The 19,447-nt window shown below is 35.5% G+C and overlaps 1 protein-coding gene across 21 annotated transcripts in view; it reads right to left on the bottom strand.

Moving 5' to 3' along the window:
- Window positions 1-313: 313 nt before the first annotated feature.
- Window positions 314-19,447, bottom strand: part of Ctdspl2 (CTD small phosphatase like 2) — a 55,782-nt gene continuing 36,648 nt past the window's right edge. For 7 of the 21 annotated variants that reach the window (XR_015682936.1, XR_015682941.1, XR_015682933.1 and 4 more), the window contains 5 exons: window positions 11,765-11,827; window positions 11,582-11,661; window positions 8,601-8,727; window positions 7,073-7,168; window positions 3,067-5,113 (listed from right to left, as the gene is read on the bottom strand). Coding sequence is in view for 4 of the 21 variants with exons in the window: in XM_087652062.1 (XP_087508188.1) it covers window positions 5,048-5,113; window positions 7,073-7,168; window positions 8,601-8,727; window positions 11,582-11,661; window positions 11,765-11,827 (432 nt within the window). In the remaining 17 variants the exon portion in view is untranslated. 21 annotated transcript variants of the gene reach the window in all.

The following is a 19,447-nucleotide window of genomic DNA, read 5'->3' as shown; positions in this document are numbered from 1 at the left end:
CTAAGGTCAAAAAATAAAGAATGTGGGCTGGAGAGATGGCTCAGTGGTTAAGAACACCCGACTGTTCTTCCAGAGGTCATGAGTTCAATTCCCAGCAACCACAGGGTGGCTCACAACCATCTGTAAAGAGATCCGATGCCCTCTTCTGGTGTATCTGAAGACAGCTAGAGTGTACTTATATCTAATAAATAAAATAAATCTTTAAAAAAAAAAAAATAAAGAATGTGAAAACCTGAGAATACTTGTAAAACAAGAGGGAAGAATGCTCAAAATTCCATTGTTTAGTAAGGCTGACAAAATGTCATCAAAGAAAGTACTTCCATAAAAGTTTTATTTATCCCCACAACAACCCTGTGAGGTAGGGTGATCAGGGCATTTGAAGATGAGAGAACTAAATCTACATTACTTGTTCACGGCTATACTGCATAGTAAATAAGTAGAAATTAAATTGAGATTTTTAAATGTCCACGACTTCATATTGATTCATGTGGAAATAAGTAGAGAGAATATTAACTCCCCCCTACCTCAATGCCAAAAGGACACTACCTTGAAAAATCCCATTTCAAAAGATGAAAGTAGCATTTCATTGCTTATTTCTACAAAGATTTATAAAATAAAAAAATAGTGAAATATTTCAGTTAATATATATAATGGTCTCATTCAGGGACATGTCCTTCTGCTATGTAAATGATCAGCTATTCAGAGTTTTATAAATGCACACTCTTAATTTAAAAGTATGAATGACAAGAATGGCAAGGAGCAGTAGCCTCAATCTTCATTATTCCTCCACCATTTTGAATACGGTCTGTGAAATATGGTCCCAGCACTTAAAAAACCTACCAGGGAGAGAGGGGAAGGGAGGGAGGGAGGGGGAGGGAGGGAGGGAGGGAGGGAGAGAGAGAGAGAGAGAGAGAGAGAGAGAGAGAGAGAGAGAGAGAGAGAGATAGATATGGCTAGTCAAACTTTGTAACCTATTCTCAAACCACATTGTTTAAAAGAGGATATACCATACCAAAGTTGTCTATTTAAATCACTGGGAGAGCTTTAAAAATACAGAATTTTCAAAGCCTGCTCTAGATACAAAGTGGCTTCCCAGGCTTCAGGATGCTGTATAGTTTAAAAGCTCCACAGTGAAATTCTGATTAGCAGGTAGGTTTGGTAGTCACTATATATCTTAAAATACTAATATTAAAACCATATGCTAGAATAAACTTGCTCTCTTAAATCCTTTTTTAAAAGACTAAATTGATTTACAATGGAATTTCAATTCAAGATAACAGAAATATGAATATGAAAATGTATCCTAATAATGTGACTTGGATTTCAATAATTTAAGTAGCATTTGAATATAAGGTACTGATTTTGTGGTTCTTACTCTGAGAACTTTAAGGTATTCTATGCAATCTCCTAGCAGGTTTTCAACTCAAGGGAAGACATGAAAAGCAATGGCATAATCAAATACATTATCACTGGAAAACAAACAAAAAACCCCAAACCTTTAGTCAAATACAGCTCACAAGAGGAATAAGAAAGTGAATGATGATAACCTAAGGCCTTTTGGCCTTACATTTTTGTTCCCAGTCCACTCTTCCCCTATAAGGGGAAATAAAATAAACATTCTTTCCTAGTTCTTGGCATAGTTATTCGGTGGGTAACTATTCTAAGTTAATTTAGACATACAAGATTTAAAGAGGTAACAAATAAATACCTAGGAAGACGAAGAGAAGTCAGGTCAGAAAACCTTAACTAGCTAGTGATGTAGTGTATGACACATTGTGTCAGTACAGGAGTGAAGGCTTCAGTGTCCTTTAAGTGACTGACACACGTGGAAGAGATGTGATCCTTGAAGAGTCTGTGCTTGCTGTATGACTTGTAGGAATAATGAAATGCCTTCTTCACTGATGAGATGAAGTCTCTCACAGGCAAGTTGACAACACAATAAAAATGAGCTCCGTTAGAAGGCTGAATGAAAGGAAAAGCTAACAGAAAGTAATTGGCAAAAGGTAACTTTAAAAACAAGAGTCAGCCCTAAAAAAAAAAATTACCCCAGAAATATATATATGTATGTATGTATATATATATATGTATATATATATAAAAACAATGTACACATCCATATCACTGACAGTTACAAGAAAATAGCCATTTATAGAAGTTACACAATGCTTTCAACAAGTCCCAAAACAATTTTGGGAAACAAATAAAGCCATTGGATAAATAAATATACATACTAGCAAATATAAAACAATTTTTGATTACGAATTGTCATCAATTCTCTTTTAGGACCCAGAGAAAAATGGTAGTAAATCTGGTCAGGACTACATATATTACATGGGATTAAAAAATACAACCAATTAAATATCCTCTAACAATGATACAAATATTTAAAAGAATGTCTTAAAAGTCAAACATTCATAACTGGAAATAGCACAATTTTAATAGGTCCTTAAGAGTTGTAATGTATACACAGGTAGCTTGCTGTGTGCCTCACGGACCCATGGCCCCTGCATTTACTACAGTCATGTGTGCTGTGTGCACTGACAGGCTGGGCACATCTCAATTAAAAAGTACACACCTCCAATTAACTAAAAGGAAGTGTTCTACAGCTACCAATAAAAAAAGATATGATTGAAAGATAACATATTAAAATGAAAAGAAGCCGGCTAACTTCTTTATAATATCAAACTTTAGAATTACTCAAAGTAATGGAAAAAAAATGTATTGATTTGGTCTCAACTCTCAGGCCATGTAAACTTTCCCACAATATATTTCTCTACACAGTGTGTTGTTGACTCACCTATTGGCTGACTTACAGGAGCTCTCCGAGCATGGGCCTGCTCTTTTATTATTAAAGTGCCCACAGGCACTATGGTGTAAGTGTTTATGTTTCCCATTTTAAGTTGTGGGAAGGGCTTTGAGACTATATTTATTTAATTCCTGATTAAGCTTTCAACAATTATGTATGTCAAAAATTCAATCTTGTACAGATTTTGGGGTTTGCTGTATAAGCATAAAATGATGGGGCAAGATGTTAACTAGGTCCACAATTTTGAGAAAGAGCATATGTAAAGGTAACATATGTACATTTTATTTCAAGAAAGACATAAGACAAACAGCATAAAGATGCCCAGGTGCCCTAAAGATAAATACATTTCAAAGGTTCTCATTAAAATGAATCTGTAGTATTGTTCCTGCAAGCAAAATACCTTTTCTTTAAAATAAAAAAATCTGAATTGCAAATGCTTTTGCTTTTTTTTTTTTTGCAGAAAATCTGCCATGATTATTTTTTTAATGAATAAGGATTTTCCACAAAACAGGCTTGCTCTACATGCTAGATTTTTAAACAGTTCAGTGACACAATATGCTAACTACATACACAACAGATAATATAGTAAGAAAACACTCAACCTGATGAAAAGTTAAAATCTTCATTAATACACTGAAAACTGACAACTCATGCCTTTAAAATCAAAAATACAAAAATTAAATGTTTTCCTAAAAAGATTTCCTTATTTTAAGGATTCATTTGAAAATGAAGCTGCATGTAATTTGTACAATAAGTTGTACAAGTAAACAGGTAATATACATAAAAAATTAACTGACATACTCCTCAATTATCAGTTGTCCACCTTTAATTTCCAATACTGTACTTTCTTAACAAGCATACAAAATATCAAACTTCTCTTTAGAAAAAGTGCCGTTCTTTGACATCCTTTACACAAAAACAGTCTGAGCCTGCGGCATGTTAATGCAGTTGAGAGGCAAAGCATACTAACTTTTACAAATTCTACCTTCCATAAAAAGCCTCCTGAAAAGGAGATTACACGCCACTATAAAAATATCAACCTCTTGTGGTAGCTGCATTAGAGAACCAAGGCGTGACGACTATTTTCATATAGCATAGAAAACCACTCTGAGCACATTAACTGCACTGGGGCCCGGGAGTGTACTGTGCCACAGGATTATGCATAGCTACTGTTAGGTACCAAGACTGTTACACGGAGTTTTAAGCCGATTGTAACCGGAGCATAACAGAGGTACTACCAGCCCATGCAGAGTAAAAATACTGAGTCACTGTGCTGAATACTTCATTCCTGGAGAAAATCCAGAGGCAGCAGTAACTGAATCAAGCCCAACAGGTGACTGAACTCGTTCTCCTCAAAGGTTAGTGAGCACAGTGAAGTCTGAGGTATACCTTTATCCATTAAATGTGTGCCATTGCAAGATATTACCATCTGGAATACATGTCATCACAATGGTTCAAATCATTTGAATATTAGTCATTCATATATTCTTAACTACCCAGTCTCTTGATTTTTGAAGATTTCACCTACAGTAGAATATTACAGAACAAAATATAAATGCATTTTTTAAAAAATGAAACTTACATGGACTAAAAGTAGAGAATATTTTAAACAAATATACAATATGCAGGCAGACAAAGCAGGAAAACGGCCATTCAAATGTAAATTAAAAAAAAAAAACCTAAAAATTGACTATTTCCAGAAAACTATGAAGCGCCTTAACTAAAAGGAATGCATCATGAGATTCTAATCTAATATAGGTCAGAAATGTAAAAAGGTTATAAACCTTAACAGGAAAAATAAAACAACTTTTACTGGCCATTCCTGTTGAAATGAGAATAGTAAAGTAACAGAAAAGTGGCTACAAACCCACTGAGAGCACCAAACAGAGAGAAAATGAAAGTCCACTCTCACCTCTGTGATTATCATAAAATCCTGTGTAGCTACAGGTCAAACTGCTGGTGGCAGAAACAGAATTCTTTATAAGCTGCAGATGTCCTGTCATAAGTTTCACTGGAGTTGTTCTACTCTACAGACGCTTCTGTTTTAGCCTGCCCACTGTATGTGTTCAATCCAAGATAGTCTCTTTCTCTAACCCTTGATTAATATTGGGCACCAAAGATAAGAAAAGCAAGACGGGGTACAAAAATGCAAAATTTCAACAGTAATGGCAATGTTTTTGTCTTAGTCCAAAAGGGTCCTGCATTCTCTCCCCCCTTCAGTGATCTGACAAGTCTCTGAACTTAATCTGGGGGCAGCAAATCATGCAATCGAAATCTGTCTCTGATGTGAGGCCGGACATCTTCATTCTGTGTGAAGAAAAGATTATTTTTGAAAAGCCACATAATTCCTTATAATCTCGAAACAGCACAAAGGTGATTTCAAGCATTTGGGGAGGATATGTGAAAGTTATATGCAAATACCAGACTAAACTTTCTAAAGAACCTGAACACTTGTCCAGGGGGGATACTGGTCCAATCTAGAAGAGCTATGAAGGGGTGACTATGTATTAGAATACAACATAAAATAAACCCAAAATTAAAATCTTTTTCATCTTTCTTTTTATAAAACAGTTATGGTTGTAATACTGAATTCTATTTTCTAGAATTAATTGACTCATAGATAAAAAAAATAATTCCTGTAAATAAAAGAAACCTATCAAACACTGAACTCTGACAGACCTCATTTTAATAATTTCTAATACAATTCAAAACTGTTCATAGAAAACAACAGTGGTCAGTGAGGACTAGGGTTTAGGGCCGTGAGTGAGGCTATAAATTACTAAATTTGCCACCTTCCCCAGGAGAGGACATTATTTATTCTGCTATCGAGTACCCTGGCCTCCAAGGGAAGGATTTCTCTTATATAATCCATGAAGAGGGAGACTTTTCTGAGTCTTGGGTCTTCCTGGCTTCTTTATTATTTGCCTCATTTATCACTTAAAGGAAGAAGATGTTTAAACATCTTGACCTGATGGGAATAGTTATCACTCAAGAGGCAAAGGCAGGTAGATATCTAATAGTTGGAGACCGCCCGAAACAAACAAATTTCAGACCAGTCAAGACTACAGAAATAGACCCTCCCTCAAACAGCAAGAAAACCAAAACCTCATCTGGACCATTTCTTTGATCCATTTTATGGGACACTAACAAATCTCCTTTGAACACCAGCTGCATCATTCATTGGAGGCTCGGTACCCTGAGGCAAACCTTGGCAATTACAGGTGACAATAAATTTCTCTGCTTCTAATCAAAATCATTTGTTCACCAGGAACTCCCAAGTCACTAGCCTCCCAGGTGGTTGTTTTGTCTCACTCCACCAGGCAGGCAGGCAGGCAGGCAGACAGACAATCTCTCTCTCCCTCCCTCTCTCCCTCAAAGGCTGGCCTCAAACCCACAGATTTGTTAGCTTCTCCCTCTCAAGTGCTGGAATTAAAGGTGTTCCCACTGCTGGCAAGGAAAATTTTTTAAAAGACTTGGACTTCCTTATGCTAACTGATGCAAAGAACTGTCTGCACCTCTGGAGTATGAGTTCACTCTTAGGTTGCCAACAAGATTTCTGCAGGCTACTCTTACTGCTTATTTTTGTATATTTAATGACAGACTGGTTGCAAGTGCCTTGTAGATACTTTATCTTTTCGATATGCAAATAGAAATAAACTGAATAGAACACCTTTTTTTAAGAATTTCATTTAGTCCCATGCTAACCTCAAGCTCACTATGGAGGTTAGAATGACTTAATTTAACTCATCTTCTTGCCTCCACCACCTTAGTGTTGGGATCAACTGACCCACATATACCACAACACTGACAACTTTTGTTTCAATATAAGAATGAGATTAGTCTGATTTCTACTGCATATTATTAACCTTAATCCGGTTAAGAGCACCGGATGCTTCTTTCAGACTACCTGGGTTTAATTCCTATTGGACATGGCATATCACAACTGTCTGAAACTCTAGTTCTAGGATGTGTAACTTCTTCACAGAGACATGCAGACCAATAGCCAGTGCACGTGAAATAAAAATTAATAAATTAAAAACAAAAACAATCCTAATCTTTTTCACTCTGCCGCAGTCTTCTTAATTATTTGTTGTTGCTGCTGTTCTTTTTCAGTCTCACAACTGGCCTCAGCCTGATGAGTCTGCTGCCTTTGTCTTCCCAGTAGGTTTACAGTTAACTTTAAAAGTCAATACACATAGGGATTTTTTTCAATATAGTTCAACTAATGACAACAACAACAAAAAATCAAATAGGCAATATACTTACCAGTTCTACAAGCTTCTCCAGAAATGGAATCAATTTTAGGAGTTCATTGTCATTTTTATCCATAAACCAGCTTTCTATAGGGATTCCATTAGAAAGCTAAAACAATAAATATATAATTAAGTTCTCTTTAACTACACTAGCCTGCATAGGAAAACTAAAGAAGCAGCCTTACATGACTACAGGTGTCAAGTTCCACTGGAAAGAAATGTGACTAAGGCTTCAGCACAGCTCAATAATTCAAGAGAGAGCTAGTGAGTAAATGAAGCTCACTGATTGTTCAGTGGGCTCACTTCCTCAGGGAGTACAAAGTCAATCAACAAAGAAGGTCCACTAACAGACGCATTTCTGCAGTATTCACTCAAGTAAGTTACTAGCACAGTGCTAGTTGTCCTGGACTAAAGAGATATTTCCAACCTAAGCACTATCAGAAAGTCTATGGGTACAAACTCTCACACAAAGACCAAGCCTTCCTACTCTTGTTTGTTTTGCTCTCTTTCTTTAAACTTTCTGCAGTCCATGTTCTACTCTTTAGGAGGAATCTTGCTCTGTTGCTGAGGCTGACCTTATGTGCCTACCATTTTTCTGCCATCACCTCACAGTGCAAGTAAAATAGTACAGATACAGGGTGAGAAAAGCACTGTAAAGAAATATCTTGCCAGGCCTGGTATCTTTACCCCAGCACTCTCAGGAGGCAAAAGCAGGCTGACCTCCAGTTTGAGGCTGGCCTAGGCTACATAGAGAGAGCCTGTCTCAAAACACGAAAACAAACGAATGACCAGTATGAGTCCTTTAGTGATTCAGCTGGTAGAGCAAGACTATAGAAAATATTAGCAAAACAGAAAAATTTTGGGCTGAAGAGATGGCTCAGTGGTTAAGAGCACCCGACTGCTCTTTCAGAGGTCCTGAGTTCAATTCCCAGCAACCACATGGTGGCTCACAACCATCTGTAAGGAGATCCGATGCCCTCTTCTGGTGTGTCTGAAGACAGCTACAGTGTACTTATATATAATAAATGAATAAATAAATCTTAAAAAAAAAAAAACAGAAAAATTTTGCTAAAACCACCTAAGAAAACACATCAAATTACTTAAATCAATAGATTAGAATACCGATCATTTTAGTTTTCAAACATGTTTATAACTATAATTTCATAAAATATCAAAGTGCTATTAAATGATGCACAACCCTCTAATTCTATTTTCAGATTTACTACATAAAATTTTCTTAATTTATGTTGTACTTCATGTAGAAGACATTTTTCATAAGTTCTTTTTTTTTCTTTTCTTTTTTTTTTTTTCTATTCTTTTTTTTTCAGAGCTGGGGACCGAACCCAGGGCCTTGCAAGCGCTCTACCACTGAGCCAAATCCCCAACCCCTTTTCATAAGTTCTTATCTACCTGGCATTCCTAATCCTAAAAAACAACTAAGCACACAGAAAAATCCCATTTTTTTCTATCATAGTCTTCTTGGCAGCAGTTATGGTCTTTATATTTTACCCAACTGTTTTTGATAGGAATCTTCTTCCTACCTGATAGGCAAAGGCTTGTGGTGAGTTGTCAATTATTATAGTTTTAGAAAGGTCTCTTCCAAGGATATTTAAGTCCTTTATATAATTTCCTTGTACACAAACACAATGTTCACGGAAAAGCCGGTGCCTACACAAAAATAAAAATAAGTTTTAAAATATATACTGAAACATTCACATACCATAAACCTTCTAAATAGTCTTCTCTCGGGAAGCAAACTGAAATACAATTATTGGGTCTAAGCTGTGGGCTAGCGTCAGTATAAAAATTCATAGCAATTATTAATACCTTAAAAAGAAACCCAAATACTACAATGATTTAAAAAATGTTGGTTTACACTATAATGTCATAAATTACAAAAGGGAATTAAAACTCTTAAGTTGTTTTTGTAATTTAATTACCCAGGAAAGCTCAGCTCAGATGCAGCATTGGTTATCAGCGCGGTCCTGCTTTTTAACAAATTTTCCAGATGGTTGACTGAGGCACAAGTGACTTGCCCAAGGTTACAGTAAGTCTGTGGTTAGCCCCGTATTGGAACCCAGGATCCTCCTGGCTCCCAGTCCTTTGCTCTAACCAGTAAGCCACACAGCCTCCCTATCCCTGTATATGCCAGGATAGAAAATATAAGAAAGTATGTTTTTGTATTGGAATTAAAATACATTTTTAGTTTTCCTTATAGTTTTTGAGAAAGGATGCTTCCTGCTGAGGCCAAAGCATTCCATCATTTCAACTTTACCGAAACACCCATTTTTTAAAAATTTTGTGTGTGTGTCAGGAAGAATGAGAGACAGATTACAAGAGAGAAAAGGAAAGAGGGAGAAGGGGGAGGGGCTTCAAAAGAATGGTGACAGTTGCCAGGCAGTGGTGGTGCATTCTTTTAATCCCAGCACTCAGAAGGCAGAGACAGGCAGGTCTACGGAATGAGTTCCAGAACAGCTAGAGCTACACAGAGAAACCTTGGCTTGAAAAATGAAACCAAACCAAAACAACATCAAAAAACAGGTTTAAGTATTATAAAGATAAACTAATAACCAATCTTACGAACTAAATAGAAAATTCTGTCATTTTAAAAGCTATTAAAAGTTGTAAAGTCATATATACTAATTATATAATCTGCATTTATAACCATATATCATCCTCTAAATATTACTGATAATTGATTTATACGTCTTTTACCTTGAAATGCCATGCCTTTTCTTTGAGTTCATCTTGCTTCCTAATCCTAAGCAAATCTTTATGAGCAATATACTACTCATCTCTGTTCTTTTAGTTTTATAATTTCTAAAAAGGAATCTTTTCAGCTAGGAGTGGTAGTGCACCCTTTTGTTTCTAGCACTCAGGAGGCAGAAGCAGGTGGATCTCTGAATTTGAGGCCAGCTAGGGCTACAGAGTAATTCTTTGATAAACAGGAGGGGAAAAAAGTATTTTCTACCCACCATTCTGTCCAAGTTCAACACTTAAGAAGCACGCCCAACTCATTTTAAAAATCCAGCCTGAGTGGCAATGACAAAGAAGTCTCAGCCACTAGTCACTAAAGAAATAACTGATTTATTCATCCCCCACGTTTTCTCTCTTTCCTATTTTTGATTTTTCAAGACAGGGTTGTTGCCCTATCTGTCCTGGAATTCAACCAATTCCAATCTGTTCATTTTTTGTTCTTCTTAACTTTTTCAAAATCCAGTTTAATAGAATAAATCTAGGTATTATAGCACAGTGTAAAATCATGATTATTCCCCAGAAAAAGGAAAGCTGCAAAAGTATCAGGACCGTTCTGTTCACAACTTTTGCTAGAATAATAAATAGTAAACAGACATCTTTCAAAGCAAAATGTAAATTTATATACTTTTATCAATGTTAGATACAGTGAACATTTATTACGGTATACTTCAGTAAATAGAAAAAATTAAAAATCTTTAATTTTTAATTTAAAGATCAAAGTTTAAAAAACTAAGTAAGTGCTCACGGGGAAAAACGGTTTTAATATATTTGCAATCGCTCAAAAGTTGTTTTGAGTTTGTTCAGACCATGTCTTACTACTGTACAACTGAAGCTGGCGTAAAACTCAAGAGATCTGCCAGCTTGTGCCACCATACCTGGGAATAAAATATAACAGTAGTAACAAGATTTAAGATTTATAACTAACGGGGTTGGGGATTTAGCTCAGTGGTAGAGCGCTTGCCTAGCAAGCGAAAGGCCCTGGGTTCGGTCCCCAGCTCCGAAAAAAAGAAAAGAAAAAAAAAAAAAAGATTTATAACTAACACAATATGGGAGACACTCAAGAATCAATGCTCCACTTAATAGCTGCTGCAAGCTTCTTACGTCCCCTTTCTCTACTCTTGATCACTTAGTCAGCCTCACTCCTGAACCTCAGAGCAAAGTACTCTCTCTTCAGGTGACAGAAAAAATGGAATTGATTTTCAAAATTCCCAAGGCATCCTGCTAACCAGGAACACACTCCATCTGCTAGTTAATAGCATACACAAGGAACAGAGTCCAGATTAGAATAACCTGAATGATTAAGCAAATTTTAATTTCCAGCTAGATGCACGTATCATTTTCTTTACACGGGAGGAGGTAAATCTGCTATTAAATCTTTTCTATGATACTTTTACTTTTCTATGCCATTACAAAAGCAGTACAACAGCATTATCTCACAGACATGGGAAACAAGGTCACAGTGAAAATTTCCACCACCTCCACCCTGCTCCCATCCCCATCCCTGGAATTCCCAAAGAAATGAAAATATAGATTTAACAGTGAATAAATATATTTGACTTTGGAATCCTTTAAGGAATGTCTGTCTGAGGTTACATAATTAGGAACTCTTAAAGAGTTCTGGGACTTAAAACAACTCATTTACCATTTGACACAATAAATCTCTATAGATAGTAGTCAGCCGAAAATGGCCATTAAAATTAAATAGAACCAAGGTAATTGCATAGATGAGTGACAGACATTTCTACTATTTCTTAATTAAATTTACCTGACCAGTTGCTTTTTAGGGTCTAGTATGTTCAGTAACTTGTCTGCATACACCTTCTTAGAAGCAGTAAAAAGAATGATCTACAAATTCAGGGAAAAGAAGTAATCAATTATACATGATCTAAATATGGGTACTATATTGAATAAAATAAATTACACAGGTAAATAGTCTAAGCAAATTTACCTCATACATCTGAGACATTCGCTCCAGGAATTCCCTGAAGAATGGTCTTAATCTCACATAAACCTGAAGAAACGCAAAGACACTTTTCAGCAAATAAACATAAAATAAAAAACATCTTAAGATATTGTGCTCTAATTTTGGATTGTATTATAATTTAAAAGTTCCTATTTTAAAGCAATAGAAATATTTACTGAGTACTACTCAAAACAAATATATTTCATGTACCAAAAGCACTTAAGACAGTCTTTTAGAGAGATAGTAATTATTGTTTTATTTTTAATACCAAATACAACAGAACTTCACTGGAATGTAATTTCAAAAAACATTTCAACTAAAAATAGAAGATTTCCCTCATTATAGATTTTGATCCACCAAATCATCTCCATCTTCCAACCAGGTAGCATCCATCCAATCATTATGCAGGTTGTGTGTCCAGTTCTAAGCTGACCTGTCTCAATGACCTTCCTCAGCAAGTACTCAGAATTTCTTTAAACAAACACCTCTTGAAAGCACTGCTATCTAATTTTTATATTAAGATAAGGAATAGTCAAGAAGGTAGTATCTGGATTGGTGAGTTTAAATACAGCACGCCCTTTAGTGTAGAAGGGCAGGTTTGATAACAACTAAGATTGTAAGTACACAAAGCAACACTTCTCAAAGCCACTGCTCAGGATATATTAAAAAAATATGCGGACTGAGACAAAGTTTCTCTGTGTTGTCCTGGCTACCCTGGAACTTGCACTGTAGATCAGGCTGGCCTGAAACTCAAGAGATGTGAATCCTGGGATTAAAAGTGTGTGCCACCACCCGGCTATATATTATCCAGTTTTTTTCTTAACACTGTTGCTCTTGTACTCTGCAATATTCAGAAAAAGCACACAAATGTAAGCCATAAGTAATCACTCAAACTACACTTCCCAGTCTGCCATTTATATTTACTTGGTCACTAAATTTTATAAGTTTTGTACTCCCCTGAAAGGTGGGTATTGCTTTCAGATACCATAAACAAACAAACAAGCATGCAAGCAAGCATTCATTAAACTGAGTTAACTAGACTGTGACATAGTACAAGCCTGTGCTGAGTATACATTTAATGCAGGCTTAGTTTTCAATTTCAATTCTGTCATCTACATAAAAATGTTTCTGTGACAAAAATGCCAGTTCTGGGAATGTTTTATGGTAAAACAGGGAAAGCATGCAACAAAGAAAATCACAAAAAGTGACATTTTCCAATGACTCCAGATTAGATTAAACCGTAATTGCATTATACATATATGTTTGTTATCATGCTATTATTATCTTTAACTAAAACATACATCTTAGAATCTGACACTGCTTTCAGAATGAAAAGTAGCACTAAAGATGGGAAAGTACACTGCTAGTGTTTCCTTCACCCGAGAACATAACGAGTAAGAAGAGTTGCCCATCAAGGTTCCTATCTGCAGAACAGATTCACCACTTTATCAGAAAGGTATCACAGAAAGGTTGGAAGACAGATAACACAGTGGTTGATGGGGAAAACATACTAGAAAAAAAAAAAAATAAGGGTCAGGTCTTCAATAAGACCATAGGGAGCTAGCTGTACCATGTGACACAGACACAATCATAAGCAAAAATAGTAGAGATGAGATACAAACCCAAAACTGCCTTTGTTATTAAACGTGAGCAGGAATATGACAGTCAGCAAGGCCTAAGTTCTGTTCTAAAGGAATTGAAAGTATGTATAATATAGTCTCACTTGTTTATTAGATCTATTTGCTGGAGGCAAGGTGTGTACATGCCACACCACTGGTCAAAGGACAACTTTCAAAAATCCACTTTTTTGGCCCAGCGATCAAACCCAGATTGTCAGGGTTTGTGACAAGTCTTTTCCTGCTGAGCTATCTTGTTGGCCTCAAAAGTTTAGTCCTTAACATTTAAAAGTTCAATTCTTGTTATTTATTTATATCAGGTCACACAGATAGACATGTGCATCATTTTAAATGCTTCAAACCTGATTCCTCAAGTAACCATTAGCTCTTTTCCGTTTCCAAACTTCAGTCTCATAAAGGATTCCATTCTAAAGTATCCAGTCCTCATTTTCTACCAACTATCCTCCTTCAGACTCAGAGCTTTTTGTTTTATGTTGAGACAGAGTCTTACTGTGCAGCCCAGACCAGTCTAGAACTTACTATGTAGCCAAGATGGCTGGATACAGGGGGTAATCTTTCCTGCCCCAGCCTTCTCAATGCTGATGTTACAAGTGTGAGTAAGCAACCATGCCCAACCAAACCTATCTGCAAACTCACAAAGACCAAAAGAATGAGTTCACTCTACTTTTCTTTTCTTGCAAACCTACAGCAATGCTACTTAATTTAAATCTCTTCACAACAAACCACATGTATTTTGGAAAAAAAAAATAATGCCTACTGGTAGTAAAAAGTAATTATCTGTAAGAATGACAATCACTCAAAAGTGAGCATTTGTGAATATTATGCCAAATTTCTAAATATTAGAAACATTAGAATCTGCTGGGTGGTAGTGGTGCGAGTGTATGCTTCTAGTCACACCACTCAGGAGGCAGAGGCAGGCAGATCTTAGTGAGTTCGAGGCCAGCCTGGTCTGCATAGGACAGCCAGGGCTACACAAAGAAAACCTAGAAAACAACAAAACACCAATAACAAAAACCATTAGACTTTATTAGAAACTTGTCTTACTAAAATTTAAATTTTATATAGAAGAATTACATAAGAAAATAGTATACTACATTAACAGCACTTGACAATGAATAATAGCTTGTTTTCTGCATCTTCCTTGGTATCATGTCCATGAAAACTCCCTAACTATATGTACATGGCTCTAAAATATACGAACAGAGTCATAGTAAAAGTCAATTGCTTCGAAAACTACTTAAAAATTGTTAACTCTAGATAAGTTCAAATTTAACTTATTTATATTTGTTTATCAAACTTTCATCTCTTAACAGGACCAAGAATCTTCTTAAAAGAAAAACTTTACATGAGTTTTAAGCACAGACACTATGATACTAACATTTAAAACAAACAAACAAACAAAAAAAACCTTTCACTGGCCATGGTGGCACACACCTTTAATTACACTTGGGAGGCAGAGGCAGGCTCATCTCTGAATTTGAGGTCAACCTGGTTTACAGAGCAAGTTCTAGGATGTCCAGGGCTACACAGAGAAACCCAGTCTCAAAAAAAAAAAAAAAAAAAAAAAAAAAAAAAAAAAAAAAAAAGTCTTCAGTATATTTTTAAGAATACCCTTTAAACTTATTGATATATAATTTTAATTTTTATAAATAGTAACTTTATAAGGTGGGATTATTTGGTCTAGGTTTACATGTGTGCTCCGCTTACACAGGCCCTGGGGTCCGTTAACAGCACCGAAAGAAACATACATTAGAACTCACTGGAGACACAGGCCTTTAACCCCACTACTCTAGAGGTGGAAGCACAGGATTTCGTTGAGTTTAATATCAGTCTAAGCTACATTATGACTTAATGTATCAAAAATAAGAGATAATTAGCGAATACTTCTTATTTAATAACTGGAGACAAGTATAGTTGTCCATGTCATCTCTACACATGCGATCTCTGCACTTGGGTAGCAGAAAACAAATGACGCTGAAGTTTTTGAAGAATTAAATGCTGTCATTATCTGGGGAAAAGGTTCTACAATGAACAGATACATAGTTTCCTCATCTATAAATGGATCCCAATGTTATAAAGGTTAGATAATACACATAAAGCATTTGGAATTGTGGCCACACATTTGAAGTGATAAAAGCTGTTAACTATTATTACCTACCTCTTTATTTAAAAGTAACCAGTCACCAGTAGCCAATATTATTAAATGGGGCAGAAATGAACAACCAAAATTCTAAAGAGAACATACAGTTCTTTTAAGAGAACCCAGTCTCTTAAAAGAGAAATACTATTGATTCCACTAATGTTTTCTTAGCATTAGTATCAAACACAGAAACAAAGGCCAAATCTTCTCCCAGGATAGAAGACTACTCTAGTAGGAGCCATGGAGGGCTCAACTTCAAAACCCACATCATCATTTGCTTCACCCAGTTCTAGTGAGATGCATGCAGACAAAGTATTTGTAGAAGGAATAAATATAGGGATGTACAGGGAAGGGTTGAAACATCAATCAGTTTCTCCTTAACTATGGAAATAGAATTCAATCTGAAAAGGGATTCAAATAGGATAAATTGAAGTTTAATGTATTCGTGTACATGATTAAATTGTCAATGAAACATAAATGTTTATTATGGAAAAATGGCCATTTATTTGTACATAAATTTAAGTATATAATACATAAATAAAACTTTTAATGACATATTAAGAGAAACTGCAATTATTTTAAGAGCAAAAAGAAAGTAAGTAGCCATGTTAAAAAATGTTGCCTTTAAAAAAACACTCTAGTATATACCAGAATGGTGGCTCAAGCCTTTAATCCCAGCATTCCAGAGGCAGAGACAGGTGGATATTTGTGCTATTAAGACCACCCTGATCTACAAGGGCACATTCTAGACCAGTCAGGGTTTTACAGTGAGACTGTCTCCAATAGCAGCAGCTGTAGTAGTAATAACATCAACAATAACAAATCATTCTAGCAATCAAACTGAGGGATTATGAGTTCTAGGCCAGCTTGGGCTCCACAGTGAGACCTTATCTCAAAAATACATAAAGTTAAATAAAATCACTTTTAAAAACTCTAAAGAGGGCTGGAGAGATGGCTCAGCAGTTAAGAGCACCCGACTGCTCTTCCAGAGGTCATGAGTTCAATTCCCAGCAACCACATGGTGGCTCACAACCATCTGTAAAGAGATCCGATGCCCTCTTCTGGTGTATCGGAAGACAGTTACAGTGTACTTATATATAATAAATGAATAAATCTTAAAAAAAAAAAATCTAAAGATAGTGGACGCTTCAACTTAGTGGACACTGTAATCAACTGTCAGCTGCTAAGTAAGAACGTTCTATGTACAGTCCATCTGCTCCTCCCCACTATTCTATAGCCCAAGCAAACCTTGATTCCACATTCTCCCTGCTCAGCCTTCTAGGCTTCAACAACAGGCCTGTACCTTTCACCTGTCTGGCTATACAATCTGAGTTTTTTTCAATGAATCATTCCTAATTTGAAAGAGATACTTCAAGAATTACCAATGAAATATATTTTCTAATTTTTGATAAGGAGAAAATTGTAAGTTTAATTTCTATCATTTTAAATTTAAATATTACTAATAATTATAATGAAAACATAGTGCCAATGATTACTTAATGAGAAGGATGGGAAAGTTTAAAATTATTCTGATATTGTTTTTAACACTTTGTAAAGTAAATTACTATTCACATACTATTCTCTCCTAGTTAAAAGTGACATCAATATTAAATATTAATAACCTCAAATATTATATACAGGCATAATTATGTACAAATATACACACTTATATACAACAAAATTAAGTTTATAAAACTCAGCAACAAAATAACTCTTTAATTATGAAGTCAGAATTTATAAATTTTATAAAAGAAAAAATGTAGTCTGGTATTTACAACAGAATTTTTCACTTATATATATTTTTCTCTTCATGTAACAAAAGTAAAGCTGGTTTTTCTAGGAAGAGTTAGAAGCCATAACTTCTAATTCTCTCTTTGTGGTGTGAAAAATATCCTGAGCTATATGATGTCCAAGAAAACAAAGTAAGAAGAGGCTGAATTTTGCTAACCATTGGGTTCTCTATTGGCCTCTTCCCCCCAACTTTCCCCATAAAAGCAACTTCTACCAATGAAAGAAAGCATCCTTTACAAGAAGCTCCCTACAGCATCCTAGCTCCTTGAGTGCTTACCATAGTCTGATTTCTGGACAGCTGACCCAAAGTTTGTTGATTTTACTGATCCTCAGAAAGCCACTCACTGGCTAAAGTCTGAATGGTGAATACAGTCAAAAAATCAGATGCCCCTGCCTTACTGTACAGAATGAGGAGATGGACAACACAGTTGCGTTTGATGCACTGTGGTGAGACATATGAGGTATCTTCTTTGTCTTCAATCAGCCACATTTGGGCTGAGTAGCTCTATTACATCTTCAAAAAACTGAGCTCCAGTTCTTGATGGAGACAGAGGAAGGTCATTGAGGAGGTGTTTCAGCTCAAGAGCTAAGTGAAAAATGTCTTTTGATTCAGTTCTGCTTGTGGATAGCAGTCATCTTCTGGATGGAAGAGGGAGTGAGATGACCTAGAGTCTTGAATTGGTGGATCTGCAGGAACAGAAACTAAATACAGTGGAGACCTCTTAACTGAGTAACACCATGAGATGGATTTCCTGACAATGTGTCAATATTAAACTAACTACAAGTTTAAACGTGCATTGGGAGTGATCATGCACCTGTTTTTTCCAAATTAAATGCATCTCTACCATTTTATGAACAAATTCTCAATCATTATGCAACAATCTTTTTTTTTTTTTAGGAAAAATGTGTATTTATTAAAAAGTACAGCAATTCAAATAATCTGTACCTTTTATGAGTCTAAAACCCTCACTTTCAAGTCAGTTCTTTCATATTTCTTATATACACAAACGAGTCTGTCTACTTCATCTATCATCAGGAGTAACTGGTCACCTTTGAGATGGACCTTTTGTTATTTCTCCATAAGAAATAGACATGTAAATACTAAATTTAGACTTGAACAATTCGTCTGTCTGAAAATTCTAAGGGCAGTATTATCTAAACTAACCCCTATTCACCAAAGTAAGAAGAGTACATATTATGAGGTATGGTAAACTAAAGTATAGTAACTACCTGGAAATTCCCTCAATCTTAAGAAAGCCTATTACTCGATCATTATCAAATTTTCATTATAAAAATAAGAATTCCAACGAATATTGGATTACTTCCCCCTAAGAATTTAAGTTTATAAATTTATAGTATATACTCTCATAATTATTAGATCATAGGTCAGCAAATTAGGGCCTGTTAGCCAATTATAGCCTACCACTTACTTTTTAAAATATTAAATTTTATTCGAACACAACCATATTTTTGAATAATTTTGAGACAGGGTCTCACTATGTAGCCCACTCTGGCCTCAAACCAGTGATCTTCCTGCCACAGCCCCCCCTGTACTGGGACTGCAGTGCTGGATTACAGGTGTAGGCCACCACTTCTGCTCATCTCCTTTGCATGGATGGTTTGTTTCAGGTTGGAACAGCAGAAAAAGTGGTTGCAACAATAGCCATAAAATCTAAAACTCCTAATTTAGATAATTATTAATGTAGATTTAACATAAAATCTAAAACTTGAAACTGTTTTGAAGTGAAAGAAAAATAAAAGGTAGAATTGAAATTAGATATAGATGAACCTTTACAGGCTAAACACAAACTAAAAGTAAACCCCAAAAGAGGATACTTATCTTGCCTTGATCCACAGCAAGAAGCTAATTCTTATACACTCACTGACACACATACTCACAGACACACATACGCACACACGAGAATGGGATGCTACAGAACAGATATATTTAAGAACATATAGATAAGTAAGCGCCATGGATGTGCTATGTAAATTTCACCTCAACAAATTATTTTAAAATAAGAGTGTATACAATATTTTATGGGTTTCTACCTCTAAATGAGCCATATTACATTACAGTGGTTAGATATGTTAAGTTAC

The sequence above is a fragment of the Rattus norvegicus genome, chromosome 3 (assembly GCF_021556685.1).
Source record: "Rattus norvegicus strain SHRSP/BbbUtx chromosome 3, alternate assembly SHRSP_T2T, whole genome shotgun sequence".
Classification (NCBI taxonomy): Eukaryota; Metazoa; Chordata; class Mammalia; order Rodentia; family Muridae; genus Rattus; species Rattus norvegicus.
This window is presented reverse-complemented; position numbering and strand designations above follow the sequence as displayed.